Source organism: Salvelinus fontinalis, chromosome 19, assembly GCF_029448725.1.
Source record: "Salvelinus fontinalis isolate EN_2023a chromosome 19, ASM2944872v1, whole genome shotgun sequence".
NCBI lineage: Eukaryota > Metazoa > Chordata > Actinopteri > Salmoniformes > Salmonidae > Salvelinus > Salvelinus fontinalis.
The window spans coordinates 46,685,435-46,701,094 of NC_074683.1; the positions used below are offsets into that span (position 1 = coordinate 46,685,435).

General features: G+C 40.4%; 1 protein-coding gene across 1 annotated transcript in view; it reads right to left on the minus strand.

The window, feature by feature from the left end:
- Positions 1-15,352, minus strand: part of LOC129816847 (anosmin-1-like) — a 58,516-nt gene extending 43,164 nt beyond the window's left edge. The window contains exons 1-2 of the mRNA XM_055871775.1: positions 15,071-15,352; positions 8,118-8,165 (exon numbers count right to left, since the gene is read on the minus strand). Coding sequence (XP_055727750.1) covers positions 8,118-8,165; positions 15,071-15,265 — 243 coding nt within the window. The 5' untranslated portion in view covers positions 15,266-15,352. The remainder of the gene's footprint in view (positions 1-8,117; positions 8,166-15,070) is intronic.
- Between the last annotated feature and the right edge of the window lie 308 nt (positions 15,353-15,660).

Genomic DNA, 15,660 nt, shown 5'->3' on the forward strand with positions numbered 1-15,660 from the left:
AGATACTGCCTGCTGCCAAATGACCTTAGTAAATTGCCATGACACACTTCAAGTTTGTAGCCAATGAGGAATGCTATATTTTCCCAGAACACATGCCATTATTTTCTTTTTTAATGACGATTAATGCAGATTGAGGACCGAGCCAACACTACCAATAGACTGATTGACCTAGAAAAACACTACTGTTGGGGAAGTCAGATAAAAAAAATTGCTGTGAGAAAACTAGTGGGTAAGAAAGGGGGGTGACGGGTTTTGAAAGACACTTTTGAATGAGAGACATGCATAGCTCTCTAGTTCTTGCTATTCAGGCAAACTGCACTGAAGCATTCTTCACAAAATGTAAAGGTTCCGTTGAGACATGTGTTATCCAATAGAATAAACAGATGTTGTTTGTTCTTAATGCAGGGATGTCTAGCTCATTGGGTATGATGGGTAAGCAGAGTCAAAAGAGACACCTGGAGCATTACAGTTCCATGAAGGACATGCATTGACATTAAAAAGCTGTCCATACAATGTTGCTTCACAAAGCTTCTCTCTTGGCAAGCTCTGAAAACCTTGGTGGGTTGGTGATGTGGTGGGCCGGGAAAACAGAGAGGAAAAGTCGTCAGTTCACTGCTAAGGGATGTTAGACTAAAGATTAATGGATTACTTTTGTTCATCTTAGTGATGGGCTGAGCATTCTAGTTCACAGAGAAATCCATCTCCCTGGTCAACAAGTGCACATGGCAATACATCTTCATTTCAAAGCATGATTTTCCTATTTAAATCAAAAATACACTTTGGTCATACACCAAATAAAAAAAACGGGAAATTGGAGAAACGGGTTGAAAACTGGTTATATTCCAACATCGCTCCAGACAAGTGTAACCGAGCGTAGCACACGTGTGGGTAATGAAGTGCATTGCTTATTTGCAAACTGGCATTTAACGGTCTCAAGTCAATCCTAGCATTTGATTTGGAGCATGGATCACACCCTTTGGGAAATCAGCCCCGTTAATGTCAGTCATACTCTGCATGTGGAAAGCTTTTTGGCTGACACACACATTCTTAGCACAAGGAGCAGGAAAAGAGAGAACGCCCTGTAGTTTGAAAACTTTCGATGAGTACCTTATCCAAATCTCTCAAGTGGGAAGCTATCAAAGCAGAGTAGACCAAATGACAATAGCTCATACAAATGCTGCCTGCACTCCGCTCTATCCTCCTGGTGTCCCCCAACTGAATAGGGGCTAGCCTGGTGTTACGGCATGCTAATGACTCCGCCACCTCTCCCTGCCCCGGCAAGCGGGAAGGCGGGTTAATCACCATGACAAAGGGGGCTGCTGGGAGTTGGGAGGCAATGGGAGTGACTCCGGACGTTCCCCCGTCTAAGATGTAAACTGGGAGGCTTTGATTTCCTAAACCGCTGACAGATGGAGAGTCATAGCATCTTTGTCTAAATAATTAACCAGTCTTTACCACACATTGTCCACAAAGGAACCCCCACTACGGACTTGGATGGATAGAACACCGGTCCAGGGAGAGGGAGGACTTTTTATCCACTGCTTTTGTCCGTCTGTTTGACTGAGCTGTTCATGAAGTGAGGAGAAGCTAATCAGAGTCCGTAGAGCCATCCAAACAGAGGCACTGTACAAAATGGGCCATTTGTAGTGATTGTTTGAGCTGACACAATGGCCCCTGTGCTTTGAGAGGCTCAGAGAGAGACTCTGTAAACACTCCACTCAATTATGTCGATATGAAGTGTGTGTGCATGTATGCTCATCAAACAAGACAGAGATGTAGGGTTCTAGTCCTTGTTTGAATACCTGAACTCTTATTTGCTCAGTTCTAAAATAAACCAGAGGGATACAGGGCTCTCATCAACAAATTGGAGTTCAGTATTATGATGGTGAACTTTGAATATTACTTTGTAAGATGCTACATCATGTTCACACTCCAATAAATCATGTCTGAAGGTACAGGCTAAACTGATATGTAACACCACACACACAAAGAGAGGGTAAATGAGTGCAAAGTCACATGCTTGTCAAGAGAACAAGATGTCCATTAAAGAATCTCTGGCATTTTCAGAGATTCAGCCATGTAGCCGGTTGATTATGAAAACAGTATGCTGTGCATGGACTTGCAGCCAGCAAAAGCCTTTTCAAACATAAAACTCATGATGAATGACAAGGGAACGGCTGGTGCCAAGAACCGATGTTGGCCATCACTATGGAAAGGAAAGAAACAAGTTGAGCTGCATTATAGTGAAAACAATAGAGGCTCTACTTTAAAAAAGGCATATCCTTTAAAACACCCCGACGAGGTCATTAAAAATTACCTCAAAACGTAATCTTCTGGAGCATAGAAATATTAACTTTGAATTTACATTAGTCATTTAGCAGATCCTACTTATAAGCACGTATACATGTCGTACTGTACAGTATAATATACTGATACTATGCATATGATCACATAGATTGGTATCCACACACACTGTACCAGTCAAAAGTTTGGACATACCTACTCATTCAAGGGTTTTTCTTTATTTGTACCATTTTCTGCATTGTAGAATAATAGTGAAGACATCAAAACTATGAAATAACACATATGGAATCATGTAGTAACCAAAAAAAAGTGCTAGAATATTGTATATTTGAGATTCTTCAATGTAGTCACCCTTTGCCTTGACAGCTTTACATGCTCTTGGCATTCTCTTAACCAGCGTCATGAGGTAGTCACCTGGAATGCATTTCAACGTGTGCCTTGTAACAGTTAATTTGTGGAATTTCTTTCCTTCTTAATGTGTTTGAGCCAATCAGTTGTGTTGTGACAAGGTAGGGGTGGTATACGGAAAATAGCCATATTTGGTAAAAGAACAAGTTCATATGGCAAGAACAGCTCAAATAAGCAAAGAGAAATGACAGTCCATCATTACTTTAAGACATGAAGGTCAGTCAATAAGGAAAATGTCAAGAACTTTGAACGTTTCTTCAAGTGCAGTCGCAAAAACCATCAAGTGCTATGATGAAACTGGCTCTCATGAGGACCGCCTCAGGAAAGGAATAGCTAGAGTTACCTATGCTGCAGAGGAGAAGGTCATTAGAGTTAACTGCACCTCACATTGCAGCCCAAATAAATGCTTCACACAGTTCCAGTAACATACATATCTCATCATCAACTGTTCAGAGGAGACTGTGTGAATCAGGCCTTCATGGTCGAATTGCTGCAAAGATACCACTACTAAAGGACACCATTAAGAAGAAGAAATTTGCTTGGGCCAAGAAACACGAGCAATGGACATTAGACCGGTGGAAATCTGTCCTTTGGTCTGAGTCCAAATTTGCGATTTTTGGTTCCAACCGCCATGTCTTTGCAAGACGCAGAGTAGGTGAACGGATGATCACCGCTTGTGTGGTTCCCACTGTGAAGCATGGAGGTGGTGGTGCTTTGCTGGTGACACTAGGGTGATTTACTTAGAATTCAAGGCACACTTAACCAGCATGGCTACCACAGCGTTCAGCAGCGATACGCCATCCCATCTGGTTTATGCTTAGTGGGACTATCATTTGTTTTTCAACAGAACAATGACCCAACACACCGCCAGGCTGTGTAAGGGCTATTTGACCAAGGAGAGTGATGGAGTGCTGCATCAGATGACCTGGCCACAATTACCCGACCTCAACCCAATTGAGATGGTTTAGGATGAGTTGGACCGCAGAGTGAAGGAAAAGCTTCCAAAAAGTGCTCAGCATGTGGGAACTCTTTCAACACGGTTGGAAAAGCATTCCTCAAGTAGCTGGTTGAGAGAACGAGTGTGCAAAGCTGTCAAGTCAAAGGGTGGCTACTTATAAATATATTTTGATTTGTTTAAACACTTTTTTGGTTACTACATGATTCCATATGTGTTATTTAATAGTTTTGATGTCTTCACTATTATTCTACAATGTAGAAAATATTAAAAATAAAGAAAAACCCTGGAATGAGTAGGTGTGTTCAAAATTTTGACCGGTACTGTACTGACTCGTACCGATTTTGCAGGTTTTCCTACTTACAAAGCATGTAGAGGTCTGTAATTTTTATCATAGGTACACTTCAACTGTGAGAGACAGAATCTAAAACAAAAATCCAGAAAATCGCATTGTATGATTTTTAAGTAATTAATTAGCATTTTATTGCATGACATAAGTATTTGATACATCAGAAAAGCAAAACTTAATATTTGGTACAGAAACCTTTGTTTGCAATTACAGAGATCATACGTTTCCTGTAGTTCTTGACCAGGTCTGCACACACTGCAGCAGGGATTTTGGCCCACTCCTCCATACAGACCTTCTCCAGATCCTTCAGGTTTCGGGGCTGTCGCTGGGCAATGCGGACTTTCAGCTCCCTCCAAAGATTTTCTATTGGGTTCAGGTCTGGAGACTGGCTAGGCCACTCCAGGACCTTGAGATGCTTCTTACGGAGCCACTCCTTAGTTGCCCTGGCTGTGTGTTTCGGGTCGTTGTCATGCTGGAAGACCCAGCCACGACCAATCTTCAATGCTCTTACTGAGGGAAGGAGGTTGTTGGCCAAGATCTTGCAATACATGGCCCCATTCATCCTCCCCTCAATACGGTGCAGTCGTCCTGTCCCCTTTGCAGAAAAGCATCCCCAAAGAATGATGTTTCCACCTCCATGCTTCACGGTTGGGATGGTGTTCTTGGGGTTGTACTCATCCTTCTTCCTCCAAACACGGCGAGTGGAGTTTAGCCCAAAAAGCTCTATTTTTGTCTCATCAGACCACATGACCTTCTCCCATTCCTCCTCTGGATCATCCAGATGGTCATTGGCAAACTTCAGACGGGCCTGGACATGCGCTGGCTTGAGCAGGGGGACCTTGCTTGCGCTGCAGGATTTTAATCCATGACGGCGTAGTGTGTTACTAATGGTTTTCTTTGAGACTGTGGTCCCAGCTCTCTTCAGGTCATTGACCAGGTCCTGCCGTGTAGTTCTGGGCTGATCCCTCACCTTCCTCATGATCATTGATGCCCCACGAGGTGAGATATTGCATGGAGCCCCAGACCGAGGGTGATTGACCGTGATTGACCGTCATCTTGAACTTCTTCCATTTTCTAATAACTGCGCCAACAGTTGTTGCCTTCTCACCAAGCTGCTTGCCTATTGTCCTGTAGCCCATACCAGCCTTGTGCAGGTCTACAATTTTTTCCCTGATGTCCTTACACAGCTCTCTGGTCTTGGCCATTGTGGAGAGGTTGGAGTCTGTTTGATTGAGTGTGTGGACAGGTGTCTTTTATACAGGTAACGAGTTCAAACAGGTGCAGTTAATACAGGTATTGAGTGGAGAACAGGAGGGCTTCTTAAAGAAAAACTAACAGGTCTGTGAGAGCCGGAATTCTTACTGGTTGGTAGGTGATCAAATACTTATGTCACGCAATAAAATGCAAATAATTACTTAAAAATCATACAATGTGATTTTCTGGATTTTTGTTTTAGATTCCGTCTCTCACAGTTGAAGTGTACCTATGATAAAAAATTACAGACCTCTACATGCTTTGTAAGTAGGAAAACCTGCAAAATCGGCAGTGTATCAAATATTTGTTCTCCTCACTGAGTGTGTGTATGTATATATATATATATATATATATACATATATACACATATATACATACATATAAAACAAACATACACACACCAGCCTGTATTAAGACCTGAATAACTGACGTTCCCCAAACCTTTTTTCAATTAATCACAATCCACATGGATTTGATTTAAATAGCAAAGGAATATGGAAATATTTAGATCTCAAATAAAAGGGGATGGTTTGCATGTGGGTGTGAATACAAGACATTGATTGTAATGGATCTTCATAACAAATGCAATACTGCGAAGTCAGTAAAGAGTGTTCAGCAGCTCCACATTTCACTCTTTCATATTATCCATGTAGTCATTTATATTAAAAAAGGGAGCCCAAATTAGTGTTGGGCAATATTACGATAGTATCATCTATCGAGGATGATTGACAGCCATCGTTGATGGCAATGACGTCGTGATGTGACAGACGATACCTAACCTATTTCAACTTGACTGCTGGCGCACAGTAATGAGCCGAGTCAAGAAGCGCACAGCACGGTATGGATGACAATCTGAATAAACTGCCTATATTCCCATTTGCGATAGACTATTACAATAAATGTGTTATATTTACAGAATGCAAGAGAACAATGTAGACAGAGCTTAGAGTTTTACCAAAGCAGCACAGAATGTTCGGTCAGAAAATGTGTTTTCGTTTTTTCTCTCGAATGATCTGGGTCAAAAGCCGAAGTTCATTTTTACAGCAGACGCTCTGGTGTCTTATTGTTATAGAAACCAAATGTTCTGTTCTCTCAATATGACTTTTAAGACACTTCTTCAGTTTAACGCATACTGGATTTCTCCCGCCACACTATTTCATGATCAAACAATGAATGAATCTAATGAAGTTCTAGGCTATAAGGAAATATCATAAAAGCATTTAGACAAATTAAAATAATGAAGAGTATTTCCCAAACATTCCAATAAAGTGTTTAATGTCCTAAAGTTGCAGCTTTTAAATGGGAACAATTATGAAAGTCACAGTCTATGCTATTCTCAATCACAGCTTTATTTTGAAAGACAAATATTTCAGGCCACAAGAGGTCAAATTGAGCAAACAATGTCAAGATGGAAAAATCTAATGAGAAGTCAAAAGAGCTGTGACCTAAGTTCTGAAAGAAACGATACGTATCCTATAGGCATATTATTCTAGCAATATGCTACCTACAACACATAGTACCCTAGGCCTAATAAGATATGAAACTGGTAATATCATTATCCAGTTCTGGGGACAGCAGAGTTGCTTGCTCTGCACCCTATGATGATTGACAGCATGTCACTCGCTCCGTGCTTTGGCCCACACAGACAGGCCTAGGCTACCCATATATATATTTTTTTTTTGGGGGATCTAATGTTGATATAGCCCAACCCTAGACACATCATCATTAATAAATCATTGAACACTGATTGGGCCCAAATGTTCAGTATACAGGCTCTAACAAATAAACTGGGTGCCCTTGGACATTTCCAAATATATGATTTATAATAAAACCTCAATAAAAACAGTGTAAGAAGCGTAAACAATGACTGAGGAGAGTAATTGTTTTCTCTACCTGTGCTGCATGAACAAGCCATACGAGTAAGTAGTCAGTACAGACAAGGATGAGATCCAATTTGTCATCGCCTCTGCAATAGCACACTTCCCATAAGCTATTAAGACAACGTTTTATAATGCAAAGGAAAACACGGGAGAGATGAAAAACAAACAGAGACACACTCTCGAGAAAGAGAAAACTGTAGGCATCCGTAGAAGTGTGAATGACAACACTCGGCTAGACTATTTACATCCTGGGTGGAATTTAGTCCTCAGACTATGACATCAGGACCAACGTGTAGGCTGGTTTCTTCTGTCCTGGTTGATGTGAACAGAAGAGTCTGACAGAGATAGGGTATAAGTTACTGTCCCAAATAGCCCCATATTTGCAGTACCCTAATCTTGGCCAGAGTCACATAGGGACAAGCTGAAAGGTAGTCCACTATTTAGTGAATAGGGTTCAAAGTTGCCCCATGTCTTTGATCCCCACTGTTGTGTCATCATCATCCTCCCTCCTGGTTGTCCTCCCAGAATGTGCTGGGCTGAGCCTGTCCTCAGTATACTGTCTGCTCAGTGGGCTCAGCACCACAGTGAGGGGCTTGTCAACAGCTCCCAGAGAAGCTGAGAGGACGTGTCAGCACCATCCTTTTAGAGTCCTGTCAACACCATCTTTGTGCCAACTGTCTTTGGGACAGGGCACGAAAACCAAACAAGACCTTCAGGAAACACTGGATAAAATGGACTACTGTAATTCTAATGAACAGGGGTTTAGTGGTGTCAGAGACGGGTGGTGGAATCTCAATAACCCTAGAACAACTTGACGGATGAAAGTGTGTTCACATAACTGCTATCATGGTTTCAAATTGTTCACCTAAAACTTCTATAAAAGTTTGGGTATAGACAGGTATCTCAAACTTGCTTTGTAAGTTTGTTATTTCATTTAAAGCACATGTAGTCAATACTTGTTACATACCTTTGAGCACTGTTTGTGATTCTGACACCAAACCAAGGATCCATTATTCTGTAATGAAAATAGAGAGCAGATGAGTTACAATTTTCAATTAAAGAATGATCAATGAAATGCTAAACACATCAGAATTCAGTCCAGTACAGTAGCTATTCACACAATAATTCATAACAACATCTGAAAAACAGAAAGAATGCTCTGAATCAGTTTCACCACAAAACTTTCTAATTTCTTTATTTAGAAGCCAATTACCATGGGAAATGTATCAAAACTCAGTTGAGAGTCTTTGAATGGAGCAATACACCCCTAAGTGTACCCTAAGGAAGCAAGGTCAGAGAGGGGTGGGGGCAGATCTCTGGTCAGTTTCAGTGTCGTTCAGCAGAGCACTGTGACCTCAACTCTTATCAGCCTGCGTTTGATCTCACAACAGACATCCCAGAGGTCACTCACACAGGAACTGATGTCAGCACTCTTGTGTAGACTGCAGACACCTCCAATTCCCCCTAATTGCTGTGGAAGTGCCACCTTCTGGGTTCCATGAAGCCAAACATTTGGTCCTAATTGTGTCGGGTAAAGACAGAGTGTCTCCCTGTCATCTTGAGAAGTTCCAATGGGCTAAATGCCTGGCTCAAGTGTCCATTTCCTGAGCTCCAAAAAACCACAAGGCTATTATCTTCAATTATGGTTTCACTTGGACATTAAATGTAAGATAAATGATCACCCAGACAAATTGCCCATTTGATTAATTCGCTGGTGGGGGTAATTCCATGGTAACAGAATGATGCTGATTCTCAGATTTTTCACTTTAAAATGTATAATAAAAAAAAAAAGATTTTGTTTGACATTCAGATTTTTCACTTTATAATGTATGTCAAACAAAAAAAATTTTTTTTTTATTATACATTTTAAAGTGAAAAATCTGAGAATCAGCATCATTCTGTTACCATGGACTAAAATTGTGCTATGGTTCTAGGTATGAAGGCTTGGGTGCAAGTGTTTCATTGATTCGCTCAAATCCCCATTGAAGTTTGTCTGCCATTATGAATATTTGGGAAATTCCAAATGTAGAGAAAGGAAACCTTCTCAATAAAAGGCAATGAGTCTGAATTTCCATTACCAGACATATGTTAAAAATGAAAGGTCACCGATAAACATGAATCAGTGCTTTGTTCCTTACAATAAGACACTGCACCAGGATTGACTGACTAGCCAAACCTTAAGGGTCTGTGAACCAGAAAGTCTGCATAAGTTTAATGTCAAGTTCAAAGTATTCTCAAACAATGTAATCCAGTGGAAATTCCCAGTGAGACCTCAGGAAAGAACTTCTCATTAAAGGATTTAATTTGCCATCCAGTACCAGTGAGTGTTGTGTGTTCGGTGTCAAGGATAATGGTCAGCCAGTTTAAAAAACATCCATGGTGCATCGGGAAGTCTAGAGCAGAGACTTAAGAGCAATTCCACGGTAACAGAGTGACAGTGAGACGCTGACTTTTCACTTTAAAATGTATATGTCAAATAAAAAGCAATGATTGCAAAGTTAGGCAAAACAATTTCCACTGATTTCCATTTGACAGAAATATATTTACTTGAATAACAATGCAGATAGAAAGTTTGGTAACAAAGTAAAACTGAAGGAGATTTGCCCTACTGCTAATTGTAATAACATCAGAAAGAAATCCATGTTACTAATGAATAGGATGCAAGCGTGACAAATCTCAATTTTACTAAACAAAGACCAAATTAATAGAAGGAAATGTAGGTAACAAATAGACATGTTTTACATAAAGCTTACATTTCATAGTCAGCCCTAGTTTGGAACAGGAAAACTTGAAGAATTCACCTTAAAAGGGAGGCTGCAGCAGGGAATGAAACGTTTTCTTCTGTAGTACTATCAGTACTGTATTTTCATTGAAATGTTGTGCTCTATAACATGAATGTACCTGTGTAATAACATGATGTACATCTAAAACATGTACATTTTTTTACATGTGTAATACAAATCTAATGGCACTAAATATACCCAAAAAGATCAATCAAACATGTCAAAATAATATATCAGTGCCACTGACCCTGTAAATAAAACCCTGGCAATCACTCAAGATCATTTATACACATTGGCATGACTCCAGCCTGCTCCTAAATCACAGGCCCGTTTTTTTTTTTTTTTTTTTTTTTTTTTACACCTTTTCTTGTCCATCCGTCAGTGGCAACAGAAAGAGATCTGTGGAGGGGCTAATTTTGCTCAGTGACAGCATCTCTGCAGCACCGGCGGGGCTCTGTGGGATGTTGCCCCAGCTGTCCAGGCCTGACCTCAGCATGTCATGGACCAATGGGGAATAATTATAGGTCAGTGCTTCATCCCAACGACTCAGTGGCATTCCTCAGCAGTTTCAATATTATGCAGTGCTGCCGAGAAACTGTTAAAGACTCCGGTCGATGAATGCTTTCCAGATCCGGATATTCACTAAAACGACTTGGAGAAAAAAATAAGCCAAATAGTTGCTCTGTGTGTCTGAACGCAGAGGTGAACTCACAGCTTTCTCTGTGTCACTGGTAGTCATGTAAACAGATTCACCTCAGAGATGTATTCTGGCTTGTGCCAGCTGAGAAGGCAGAGCAGGTGACCAGGGCCATGTTGTATTTCTAGACATCTGAGGAACATAGACAAAAAACCTGCTCTGCTTTTGAGTACAGCATTCGTTCTTTTGAAAACAGCTATACATTTTGTTTCCCATTCATCTCTGATTTGTGGTGCCATCTCTGTTCAGTGTTCACCTTCTGAAACCATTTTATTCTTTATCAACTATGGTGTCGCTGTAGACCTACATTACATCACGCAGTGCTGATGAGCAATGAATGTCCTGCTTATTTAAGTTTTCAGCACTTCTGCAAAGAAATTACAATAGGTCTCTTATACATCACTGACAAAAATCTATTTGGATCAAAACATTGTCAACCAATAAAACATGTGTAGCACATATGGATGTGTAGACCATGTTTTTTTTATATTATGGATTTTAAAAAATGGCCAAGCACCCCATGCAAAGTAAAGTGTTTGATGTCATAGGCAATTGGAACCCCAGGTAGAGACAGTTCAAAGAGATGGCAACCTCCTTATATGTCTATCAACAACCCAGAAGTCTCCCCGGACCAAAATAACTAAGCAACCCTTCAGGTTCCCCTATTGACTGTTCAAATAGCTGTGGGCTCGAAGCAAATAAAATCAGGGAATTGACATCCATGGATTGCGACAGCGAGGTTCCTCAGTCATATTCTTCAGCATCAAGGTTAATGTGAAAGTGAATGTTGTATCAAATTGAAATGGTGAAGATGTTGAGTCTGTATCCCGTTAGGAATGTGTAATGTTTGTCTGAGGAGGCACTAGAGGGTGTAGCAGGCAGTAGCACTCACTGGGAGCTGAGATTTACAGACACGACTGTCGTGGTTTAAAAGCTTTTACAGAGGAGGTGAGGCCAAGCTACACAGAGCCCTATTCATCCCCTGTCTTCACTAATGAAAAAGTCCACACATGAGACGAGCAGTGGCTGTGGTTTGATTCCACCCCAACTTATTTAATATCAAAAGACAAAAACAAGGGGATACGGAAAAACTACTTTCCCATGTTTTTCTTTCCTTCGCTATGAACACAGGTCTCACAAGTGCAATACTTTAACTTTCAGCACACCCGCTCACTGGGTATGAACGACCGAATTTAAACTGTTATATTTTTATGACTTAAAATGTAATAACAAGACCACACCTTGTTTTTTGGCTTCATCGGTAGTCGTAAATAATCGACTACAAGACTGATGATTTCAGAATGCATTAGTGAACAGAGGCCCCAGTTTACTCCTAATATTTTAAATGTCCAGTGACCATACTTATAACTGGGTTTTCCCCTTTCTCTGTCTATTGTACCATGGTGACAAGTCCCCCAAATATGAAGTAAAATGTCAATAAATACATCTGTATTTTGGAAGTACTTCTACATTTATAAATCCTAAATTGCCATAAATCCAAAGACCAAAAGGTCATGCCTTTTTCCAACTCTGTATCTGTTCCTGCTGAGCTCAGTAACTCATCACTGACAATTATTCCTTGGATCCTGATTCGGGCCAAGTTCAAAGGAGGACTTGTGTGGGAGTTTACAGCTTCAACTGCTAAAATGTTTTATTTCAATATGCAAAAAATTTATGTATAACTTCTACAAAACACAATATAAAAAACATACACCCCTTGAACTTTTTTCACATTAAGCTTCCTTAATTTTTTCTAAAAAGGGATTCAATTTGATTTTTTTCATACAGATCTACTTAATCTAACCCTGAGATTGGTTCCCCCAGAACAAATAGAACCCTATCTAAAACCAATCTATTCATCTCAGCCTTCTCCATAAGATCCTAGACCTAGGGAAATGTTATGGGGAGGAAAATAGCTTGATGAAAAGAGTCACTTCTATGAATAATTTTTCTGTTGAGGTTGTGCAGAATTGTAACCACCCATTAAACACATTTTTATGCAAAATACACCAGAGTTGCTTTCCAAGAGGTGTTGAATGTTCCTGACCGGTCAAGTCTCAGACTTAAATCTGCTTTAAAAAAAGAAAATTAAAGAAAATTAAAAGAATCAAACACACAGTTTAAATATCACTGTTCATCGATGATCCCCATACAAATGTACTGCGTCTAAGCAATTGTGACAAAAAAGATGGATATATGATGCCCTAAGAGTTGTGCAAAGTTGGTAAAATATTTATAAAAATGATTCACAGCTGTAATGGCTACCAAAGGTGCTTCCACCAAGTATTAACTCAGGGGGGTGGAGACTTATCCAATTATTATATTTCAGGGGAGGTGTTTCTTAAATTTGTAACATTTTCAAAAAACTCTTTCACTTTGAAAATTTGTTGTACTTTAAAAAAAAAAAGTTTCTATAGGCGTATTGCTGAAAGGGTCTATTTCCATGAAACTGGAAACGTTGTGTGTCTTGGAGTTTAAATTAAATTAATCCTAAGCATGAATGCTTTCTGAGTTGAATTAAGAGGTCTGCAGTCTCAATCATGTTAGAGGTTGGAGGCAAGCCCCCGCCCAGCTGGGCCTTCTCTGTAATAAGATCTGTCAGAGGAAGCAGATCCACCTGTAGGTCGCAGCACGTTGAGCGCTGACTGGGCAGGCTCCAGTGTAATGACAACAGTACATTAGAGCTTATCACATTTAGCCAAAGTGGGCCTCTGCATTTAGCAGGAAGGTGACCTCACTGGGGATAGCATCAGTCGGCCAGTGTCCCCGCTATGAGGTGTGATGCTGGCATTTGGTGGCAAGGGTTAGGGCCATGGGCTAGAGCAGGGGGAACCATGTTTTTCCAGCTGACCAGACCTCCCATTGCCACATGAAAGAGCCTGCTGAGTACACAATGCATTTAACAGTACTCAGCGTATCAACAACAATTGGCTTCTATTCTTGGAGCTCCAAGCATGCTCAACCAGTACCTTATCACTGAGCAAAAATGCCTCTCTCTTTTATAAACACATCCTCCTCATTTCCTGCCTTCTGAACACAACAGAGGTTGAATGCAACTTCTGGGGCTCAGCAGTCAATTATCAGACAATTAACCCATTATAATTGCAGGGGAGTTAATACATTTAATCTCAATCTCTAAGACGTTTCAGTCAAATAGTTATTGATTTATAGGCCTTCGTATTAAGAACATGGGCAGTGCCGAGAAGTTGTTGAAATAATCTTCAAATTAATTTCAGTGAACTTTACTAGATTATATGGTCTAATAAAGAATCTGAAATAAAATATATCAATGCTTCCTAACATAAAACCCAACTAATATAAAGAGAGAAGACCGGAGAGGGAGACAAAGCACTCAATGAGAGTTAATAACAGTTGGCGAGCTCTCCCAACATTGATTGCAAAACACACAGCAATCAGTAATTAAATAGAATAGAGTATAAGCCCAGACTTCATCCTGCAAATGTTCTTAAGTAAAAACTAAAAACTGAGTACAGATAGGTGGTGAAAGACAGTTGTGGGAAGAGAAGGATCTTTTTACTGTGTCCTGGGAGAGAACAATGTTTCTAGTGGAGGGTGAAAAACAACTTCTGCCACCACATACCAAATCACCCAATTAAAAGGATAATTCCACAGCAAATCACTTCTTCCAACTCAAATTCTAGAAGATCATCGAAACACGCTTGGTGGTCATCTTCGGTATGCATAATCATATTGTGATCTATTTTCTGGGTTATTGTGGGTGCTAATTGTGAGGTAATTGAATATATGGGGTGAAAAATAAAACTGGCCCATTTTGATAGAGGGCTATAAACAAATCAGATCAAACATCTAACCACAACATTCTTAAAAAGCCTCAAAATCAAGAGCAGCCCTCATATTTCTTACTATGGAGAATTAATGAACCAGTTTGACAAAAAAGGGCATCACATGCACAAAATAGCAAGGCTATAATGTCCTTCCACTATAATAATAATAATGTGTCCACAATACAGTATGTACACAATATGCATCATATTTGCAGCTGTGGAAAGCAAAACTAATAGACTCCTAGTCCTATAGGGTCATCAGCTGCCACTGTTTCAGTCACTGTGTGACAAGTTAAGTCCAACAAAACTATCAGTAGACTATTCTGTCAGAGAAGAGGCCAAATTGTTTACATTGACATTTCAGAACCACTTCATTTATGCCTTGTCTCATTTGTAATGTGACAGACTCATTCATGCCCAATAGCCTCACTCAACTCACCCATATGGGGTGTGACTGACACACACACACACACACACACACACACACACACACACACACACACACACACACACACACACACACACACACACACACACACACACACACACACACACACACACACACACACAGTTTATTTTGAGGGGGACACATGAAGCGTAAAAGTTGGACAGACTGTGAGCAACACGCTCCTACCTGGGAGTGCTTGAAAAAAGCAGAGATGCGAGTGATATGCAGGCTGAGACATCTCGAGGCGCATCTTGCGCGGTAAATGCTAGCAGTGAAGAACGAGTCATCCTGCCTGGTCCTCGCAGCGAAGGTTCCATGGGTCGACAACACTGTAATCCATAGACACAGGGTCACACATACAGTTACGCTCCTGGGCAACATTGTCCGACAACGGGTGCTGCTTTTATCCGTTCACTGATCGGGCTACACTGCGTGTTGACTCCGCTGTAGAAACTAAAGAAACTTCAATTATACACTGGGGAGGAGTCAGAACCGCGTGCGCTTTGTGATTGGCGGATACCGTGGTGATTGGCAAATACTGCGAGTGCCTTGTAGCAGGTAGAGGTTATGGACTCGATATCAAGGATTTAGAAATTATGAATTCTATTTGAGTAGATGGTTTGAATGATTTTGTGCTGAAAATCAATTAGGACAATTGCTATGAATCATTTTTTTTATTCAATGTCACCTCAAATGTATTGAAATATATAGGTTCTATTTTGCTGCATGTACCAGTGGGTAACCTGTCAGGTGTGAAATGTGAAATGTGTTTTTTG